This window comes from Peromyscus eremicus, chromosome 14, assembly GCF_949786415.1.
Source record: "Peromyscus eremicus chromosome 14, PerEre_H2_v1, whole genome shotgun sequence".
Lineage (NCBI taxonomy): Eukaryota > Metazoa > Chordata > Mammalia > Rodentia > Cricetidae > Peromyscus > Peromyscus eremicus.
Genome location: NC_081430.1, coordinates 60828121 through 60836891, shown reverse-complemented (window position 1 = coordinate 60836891; position 8771 = coordinate 60828121). Strand labels below are relative to the sequence as shown.

The following is an 8771-nucleotide window of genomic DNA, read 5'->3' as shown; positions in this document are numbered from 1 at the left end:
GCATCGAGACAGCTCACAAACACACACTGCCAAACTACAGGCAGTTGAACAGGCTGGAGACTGGTTTGAGCCTCCTTGACAATAGCTCAGGGGGACTTCGCTTGTTCCAGGCAGTTATGCTGACCTGAGAATGCTTGGGAGGGACAGGCCTAGTGAATCTGGTCAGTTTCAGGGACTTCCTGAAGCCCTTGAATTTACTTGCTGAGCTTAAGGAGCTTCCCTGCAGGTGGAGTGTTTCACCACATCCCACTCCCAACATCCTGTCTTAAAGAGCTTCCCTCCAAGAGAAGGAAGTTAAATCCTGCAGGAAGCTGATGCACGTCAGTACTGATGACCATAGGACTGTCAGGCATTGCTTTCACCCCAGGAAGAGGCCGGTCAGTTGGTGCTAGGGGAGGGGAGGCCTGCCCATGGAGTCTGAAGACCCTGGTGAGCATCCTGCCCATATCCCTTCTTTGTTGGGAATGTGGACTGCTTTTTGTCCTCTCTCTGGCTTTAAAAAACAGTAACACTTTCGGGGCTGGAGAGAGAGCTCAGAGGTTAAGAGCACTGGCTGTTCTTCCAGAGGTCCTGAGTTCAATTCCCAGCAACCACATGGTGCCTCATAACCATCTGTAATGAGATCTGTCTCCCTCTTCTGCCCTTCAGGGATACATGAAAACAGAACACTGTACACATAATAAATAAATCTTAAAAAAATTAAGCCAGGCAGCAGTGACGCACGCCTTTCATCCCAGCACTCGGAGGTAGAGCCAGGCGGATTTGTGTGAGTTCGAGGCCAGCCTGGTCTATAGCACGAGATCCAGGACAGGCACCAAAACTACACAAAGAAACCCTGTCTTGAAAAAAAAAAATGACAAAAAAAAAAAAATTAACACTTTCAAGGGTGCTCTGCCCCAGTGTGCAGGACATGCTGGCAATCTGGTGTGCGAACTCTGGCCACCCTAACTCTAATCCCCCAAATCTCAATCCTTTGCATAGGTTCTTTGAATCCCCTCCCATACCACAGCTGAGTGCTCTGCAGGCAGAAGCTATCACTCATCTCATTCCCTTCTTTAGGGTTACCATCCGACACTGGGTGCTGTCTAATGTCTTAGTACTTTGTTCTTTTTAAGAGTTGTATAGGGGCTGGAGTGCTCTCTTGGTAAAATGCTTGCCATGTAAACATGGTCTGAGTTTGATTTCCAGAATATACATTTTAAAAAAGCTAGACACGGTGGTGGCATTTGATTGTAATCCTAATGCTGGGGAGACTGAGGCAGCTCCCTGAAGCTTGCTGGCCAGATAGCCTAGCCTAATCAGTGCACTCCAGGCCAAATGAGAGGCCCCACCTCAAAAACCAGACCAAATAAAACCAAAACAACACAAAGTAGGTGCTGACTCCACAGATGCAAACTCACGCATGCACCCACACTAACACACAAACTCAAATACCTCCCTAAACAAACCATTTTTAAGTCCCTGCTACCTCATGGCTGGATGCTGGGCAGATACAAGTCTGTGACACATAGGATGCCATGTCAAGCCAAGTTACAGCTCTTGGGAACCTACACAGCAGCTGAAGGGTTAACAAGTCATATTCTGAATGGCGCAATCAAAAGTCCAACAGGGCTGTGCATTAAGGCGCTAGGATGCTTCTGAGCCCCCTGGGAAGACATACACAAACCATATGAACACCCAGGGGGAAGAGCCTCCAGCATGGATTGAGGGGAGCTAAGGGGGAACATGCTTGGCATGGACTGAACCCTAGGGGGGCAGGAGCAGAATTCAAGGCTCTGGTGTTTTGCTTTTAGGGCCAGCCAGCTGCTTATGAGGACAGCCTGAAGGTGGGGGCTGTGCAGTGACCCTAGCTGGTGAGCTGGGGAGCTAGCGACAGTAGAGGCCCGTGCAAAGCATGGCTGAGCAGGCTGGAGGACAGAATGGGGAGCCCACAGGCCTGCCAGAAGGCTAGGCCAGCGTGAAGCAGCATCAGAAGCCATGGGAGTGAGGGTGTGGTGTGGGGACAGGGTTTGCTTTGGTTCCTGTGTGTGCCTGGCAAGCCCCTAGCAGCCAGCTCCTTTCGGACACGTGCAGACAAGTGTTACGGCGTCAGCACTTAAGACAGCCTCAGAATGTTTAAGATCCAGAAGGCTGCCAGGCATAATGGTACACACCTTTAATCCCAGCACTCAGGAGGCAGAAGAAGATGGTCTCTGTTGAGGCAGAGGCCAGCCTGGTCTACATAGTTCAAGGATAGCCAGAGCTACAGTGAGCCCCTGCTGCAAATACATACTCCAGGGAGTGTCCCAAATCCCATCCTCAGAGCTTCACTGGCTGCCCTGTCTGGATGCCCTTCCTCCCCAGTACTGCCACAGCAGCTTAACTGCAACCTTTGGCCCAGATGGGCCCACCTCCAAGTCACTGTCTACAGACAAGCACCTTTCAGCACTACTTAACCCTCAGAACTAGCCAGAGTCCCATTATCCACAGCCAGTGTAAGGCCTTTTCCCCACCTGCAGCCTCCAACCCTCCTGCTTACAAAGGGGCTATGGGCAAGTCCAATCATACCAGGAAGCTTGAACCAACCTCATCTGGGGCACACCTCACTGACATGTATGGGGACCAACAGCCACAGCTGCTCTTACAGGGCGGGGCAGGGGAAGCTCTGCACTGTCTACCCACCCAGCAGCCACACACTTCTAAGTAGCAGACCTAGGTGGCTGCAGTTGACTGGCCTACCACTACCCTCCAGGCCATCTTACCTCCCGTGAATTCCTTCCAAAGCCCTGCATAAGCTACATCTCTGGCCAGGCGGTGGTGGCGCACGCCTTTGATCCTGGCACTCAGGAGGCGGAGGCAGGCAGATCTCTGTGAATTTGAGGTCAGCCTGGTCAACAGAGTGAGTTCCAGGACAGCCAGGGCTAGCTACACAGAGAAACCCTGTCTCAACAAAACAAAACAAAAAACACCTTTGAAGATGTGGTGAGGACTGTCATACCCTAGCATCAACCGGACACTTCACGGGGTCAAACCTCCCAGAGGGCAAGGGCTCATCAACAGCTGGGGCCTGGCTGTGTAGGTATTGAAAAAGGCTGGCCATTCAGTGTGAGAGGTGGCCACCCACACAGGTGACCACTCGGCAGCCAGACTCCTGAGACCCAGCTACCTCCCTCTCTTGCAGCTGAGTGAGGACAGGAAGGAATTCTCTGGGCCTGGCTTGCCTCCAGGTGGGGACGATAAGCAGGGGTCTCACCATAGCAAGGTGACCGAGGTGCATGCTGCTGGGAAAGCTTGCCCCTGAAGGTGTCACCGCTGCCGTCAGCACAGTTAACAGATGAAAGGGAGTCCTTGTGCAAATATAAAGAGGTTTATTCACTTGTTACCAGGGTACAAAACATACTGTATAAAAAAGCCACCTCCTCTCTCTTCAGTGTGAGCATCTTGTGCCCTCCATGGCCACCACGTCAGGCTTCAAACATAGCGCAGTTGGTGCAAAGCGTCTTCTCGCCATCGTCGTCATAGCTACAGTTGTCGAGAGAGAAAGAAAAGCCGCCTAAGAGGCCGGATGCACCTACTTACTGAAGCCCTTAATCTCAGGACACCTCAGCATGTGAACTTGTTGGAAGACAGACTCAGGTGACAGTAGCCTTTCAGGGACAGTTTGGGGATGCCATTTTCTCTGGGAGGAGGTCTAGCATGCAAACATCCTGTGGGCCTAACATCTGGGCTCCAGTCCTTTCTAGTTTACCAGGTAAGTGAGCAGATGTCATGAGACACACACAGATGTGACATGAAGACACAGCAACAAGACGGCCACTGGCAGGAACACTGAGGACTTAGAGCAAGCAGTCATCAGAGGCTGGGAGGCAGCCTGGCAAATTCTCCCTCCCAGCCTCAGCGTGACCAGCCCTACGGACGCCTAAGGCTTTTCCCCAGAGCACCCCTGCATAGCACTCCCGATCTCTGCGAACCACTGCAGAGTGCCCTGGTGGCAAGGGTTTGCCATGTGATGTGTGGTTTTCCATCTGACCCGTTAGTTTTAGAAATGTGGGGTTGGAGCGTGTCTGGATTCCATATACATTTGGTGGAATGTGTCCTTACAGGGTGGGACAGGGGGCGGGGCTCTGCAGTACCACCCACTCACCAAGCACTCGCAAATACACAGCTGACCCAGCTGGCCGCAGTGAAGGGATGAGCAGTACCCCGTTCCATACTGCCCGAGACCACTGCTAACCAGGAAACACACGTGGCAGGCCTGACCTGCATGTGCATCCGCGGCACGTGTGAGGGCAATCCTCAAATGACAAGCACACTGGATAGAAACTGAAGCTAGGAAACAGTGTAGACAACTGCAGTTCTAATACGGACGCAGAGGACCAGACCCCAGGCAGATGCTTTAAGTGGGCCACAGACACTTGGGAAACACGGATTTCTTTCAAAAGGATCACTGAGTCTTGAGCTGGGCAAAGCATTTATCACCAAGTCCTGTCCTGTAACATGATGGCAAATGGTGCCTACAGAGTGCCCACCCTGGGAGAGGGACCATGCCTTCTGCAGCCCCACAGATCAAAGCACTCACTCTGCAAGGCCGCACAGCATACAGGCCAAGGCTCCGCAGCCCCAGCAGGTGTAGATGCACTGTCCACACAGGGCCCGGTCGCACTGGCTGCAGACCGCCTTCCCATCCACAGACCTCACGCAGGATGAACAAGCGATGGGTGCTGTCCCAGGCAGGCCTGTGAGGAAAACACATCCAGGCTGTGCAAACTGGAAATGTGCGTGCGCCTACCCTCCCCAGCAACTGCGTTCTTCTGAGAACCTAGCAGCCACCGGGCACTACACTAAAGAGTCACCACGATGCATTCCCAGGACTGGTCCCAGGACTCCAGGACAGATGACCTGCCTATTCCCGTATGGAAGGCTTCACTCTCCCCTGGAGTACTCTTTCAGAACTCTGTCTTTATCTAGGTCTCAAGGTGTGGGTCACTCTTTTACTGGTCAGCCGAGAGATTTCTGGGCTGCCTCTGGGACCAACCAGATTCAGGGTGAAACAGAGGTCTGTCTGTTTTCACCAGTCACGTGAGAAGCATCTCTCAACAGGCAATGGACCAGCATGTTCCTACTTCAGATGGGATAGCAGGAGAGCCCTGTTCCTCTTCTGACACAACAGTTAGAAGTTGTTGACTTCACTCCTGGATGTCTGTGAGGGGCAGACTTCCCAACAACAGGAAGCTTCCGAACCTTATGCCATTTGCTCAACTTACCAGGCTCAAAGTCAGTGGTTCTCAACTATCCTAACGCTGTGACCCTTTAATACAGTTCCTCATGTTGTGGTGACCCCCAACCATAAAATTATTTTTGTTACTACTTCATAACTGTCATTTTGTAACTGTTATACGTAAATATTTTTGGATAAAGGCTTGCTAAAGGGTTGTGAGCCTCAGGCTGAGAACCACTGCTCTAAGTGGATCCTGCTTGCCCAGGTAGTCAAAGCCCCTGAACAGAACATCTGCCGAGGTCTCTCCTCGGTGCAATAGCCAGTAAGTACCACTGGCAGCCACTCACCAGCTTCCGAGGCCTGAGCTTGGCACCGTGTCAGTCGGCCATCAGGTCCAATCACCATCTGTCCCCTTGCAGCTTGAGGGGCCCCCACCAGGCCAGGCTTCAGTGACTCCGGCAAGTGGATGATGGAACAGCCTTCGCCCCATATGTGATCTCTGTAGGCCTGGGCCCCTTGGAAAAGGAGCTGCTTGGTTCTTTCTGGGGAAGAAGATCCTTCCTAAAGACAACACTGTCAACTGCAAAGCCCTTGCACAGCCATCCTATGACCCTACAAGGCACAGAGTCCCTCTTGGTGCCTGTTCCCGAAGCCGTGACACTGCCGGGGCCTCCTTGCCTCCAAGCTGAAGTGCTCCACGTTGCCTTTCTCTGGCTCGACTGTTACCTGCAGCCTGCAGCCCAACCCCACACCACGCGGTGCTCAACACTGGCACTCCTTCCATTGGCCTACTTCAGCAGCCACGGCTCATCTTTCTTCACCGGGTTTGTGTCTTCCTCTGCATCCTCCCGTAAGCTTGTCTTATCGTGCCAGAGAAAGCTCTGGCCCTGAAGCATTCATTCTCAAAAGCAAGTGCCCAACGGAGGCAGGACACAGACACAGGTTCAAAACAGCACCTACAATCACTGTCGGGCCAGTGAACAACCGTTCTTCCTACAGCAACTTCCCGACAAAGGCCTCCCAGAACCTTCCAGGCCCTCCTACCCACCGTCCCAGGGTAAGAGGATGCTCACACTTTTAACAGTGGCTTTCCATTAGGCTACAGGCCCAGGGAACCTCCAAGTGAAACACTGCGTGCTAGTTCCAGAAATGCTCACATACAGCCAGGGGAGATCTGCCAGACTCAGGGGCTTCTCTGTGAAAATGGCAGCAGCAACAGCAGGTACCAATTCAGAGTGGCTGGCTGTTCCCAGCCTAGCTACACTCAGTGTCACCTCCTACTTTAAGACAGGAAGTGGATGTGGATTGTTAAACTTCAAGGTCAGCCTAAGATACATTGTGAAACCTTGTTTGAAAAAAAGGGAAATGTTAAGAGTCCCATGTTGAGAGTAATCTTTGTTCTCAAGGACTCACCACCCACCGAAGAGTCCAGAGTGTGAGCTCAGGCTTGGTATTCATCCTTCAGGCCTCAAACTGTGTGTCCTGTATTACTACACAACACCCCAGAACCCAGCACCCTCCCTGACCTGGCTGGCTCTGACTGGCCCTGTCAAGTGCTCCAGGATATAAGTCCTTAAAAAGGTAGAGCCAGGCTGTTAGGTTCCAATTATACTTAGGTCTTCTTTTTAACTGCATGCTTACATGAAAAGAAATTTTATTTGACTTATTTATTGGGAATGTGGCGGTCAGAAGACAACTTTGAGGAGTTGATTCCTACTGTGTGTTCTTGGGGTCTGACGCAGGGTCAGGCTTGCAGAGAATGCATTTTAACAGGCTGAGCCATCTTCTGGACCGTTTGCATTTTGTTATTTCTGTTGTAAGACATCTTACCATGTAGCCCGCGCTGACCTCGAACTCAAGAGATCTGCCTGCTTTTGCCTCTGGGGTGCTGGCATCAAAGGCGAATGCCACGACTCCCCGCCATGTCTACTTTTTTTTTTTTTTTTTTTTTTTTTTTTTTTGCGGGCACAACGCTTTGCTGTTCAGTTCTCACACTTCACTTATCACACACACACCCCGCCCCCGCGAGGTCTCACCACTTGAGTTTGCATTCCAGAAGACAGAAAGGGAAAAGGCCAATCAGCTACCCACTTGGGACTGAATAGGGAGTTTGTAATTCCGAAGCCTGGGCTTTACAGCACATTCCACAGGCACAGCGGCACCACTCAAAACTACTGGAGTAAACTTTGCGCTAAGCAAGGGAAATCGCGTTGCATCTGCTCCAGAAGCGTCATCACTGCAAAGCAATGTTCAACAGCCTCCATCCGCTACAAAGTCCACTAGAGAGGGCCTAGGGCAGCGCACGCCTTCACGCCCATCCCCGGCCCAGTCCCTCTGCGTGTCCAGCGCCAGGCTGGACCACTCGGCAATACTCGGCTTCGACTCGGATTTCCCCGGGGGCGGCCTGAAGCCGCTGGGTTCGCGGCGACGCGCTGGCCAGTTGGGGTCTCCCGCTGCCCGCTCTATCATGGAACCCCGAACTCACCGAAGACCTCGCGCGAGTAGCGCTCGGCGAACACACCGCGGCTCAGCTCTCTCGGGCCCACATGGACCTTGAGCTGCAGCGGAGAAGCATCAGCGAACGGATAGTTCCGCTTGGGCATGGCAGCGGGTACCAAACACAGACCACAGCTGCTCACAGCGCGCCCAACACACGTCACAGCGCGCTGACCCCGCCGGCGAGGGCGGGGCGGACGAGGGCCCGGCGCCGGATAGGCCGGGGCAAAGGCTGGGGGCTGGGCTCAAGGGCGCGGGATAGGCCGAGGGAGGCAGTGGGTGGAACTCAGGGGCGCGGGAAAGGCCAAAGGGGACGGCACGGAGGGCGGGGTCTGCGCGGGGCATGGCGCAGGATAGGACGAAGGCTGGTGGTGGGCGGGGATAGTGCACGACACGGCTCGGGATAGGCCGAGAATTAAGAGGCGGGGCTCTGGAGGGTGTGGCGCGGGAAATAAGCGGGAGGCAACAGCAGGGGCGGGGCTTATGTGTGGCGGGGCTCTGCGTAAAACCGGCGCGAAGTTGGGGGATAGGGCTCAGCGCGCGAAAGCAGAATGTCTCCGTTGTCGCTAAGCCACTGTGATGGGTGATATTGCTGGGTTACGAGTCACAAGCAGTAGGGTGGCGTTCTTTGTCCGCGCTTCCAGTCGTGGTGGATCCCGGCACCCATCTTCCCCTGCGAGTTCCTCCTGCGTTCCTTGGGTGAGGGTTTACAGCGTCACCCGCGGGTTCGCTGGTCAGAGCGGATTTAAAACTGCCTCGGGGTCTTCTAACATGGTGAACACAGACAGGCGAGCAGCGATGCTGAGGACCTTCTCAGTCCTTGTATTTCCACACACAATCTGAACGTAAGAACTACTTGCTGAGGTGCGTTAAGTTTTGCGCTCATCTCGGAGGGCGGGAGACTGGGCATATGCTCAGCGGGCGTTTATTCTCCAGATTTTGGAGACTGGAAGTCTCAGATCAAGGTGTTGGGTTCTCTGCAGGCTTCTTATCTCTATCTGCAGATGGAAACTTTTGTGTCCTTGCTGGATGGAGTGTCTGTGTCCTCATCTCATAAAAAAACACCAAGTACTTTGAA

The 8771-nt window shown here is 53.2% G+C and overlaps 1 protein-coding gene across 2 annotated transcripts; it reads right to left on the bottom strand.

Annotated features, from left to right (window-relative positions):
- Positions 1-3327: 3327 nt before the first annotated feature.
- Positions 3328-7872, bottom strand: Siva1 (SIVA1 apoptosis inducing factor). Of its 2 annotated transcripts, none has more exons than XM_059279650.1 (4): positions 7683-7872; positions 5545-5712; positions 4559-4715; positions 3328-3501 (listed from the first exon to the last, which is right to left on the bottom strand). In XM_059279650.1, the coding sequence occupies exons 1-4, from the start codon at positions 7798-7800 to the stop codon at positions 3444-3446; spliced, it is 501 nt and encodes a 166-aa protein (XP_059135633.1). In that variant the 5' UTR covers positions 7801-7872; the 3' UTR covers positions 3328-3443. The 2 variants fall into 2 exon arrangements, with proteins under 2 accessions (XP_059135633.1, XP_059135632.1); XM_059279649.1 differs by having other exon boundaries at positions 5545-5739; positions 7683-7867.
- Between the last annotated feature and the right edge of the window lie 899 nt (positions 7873-8771).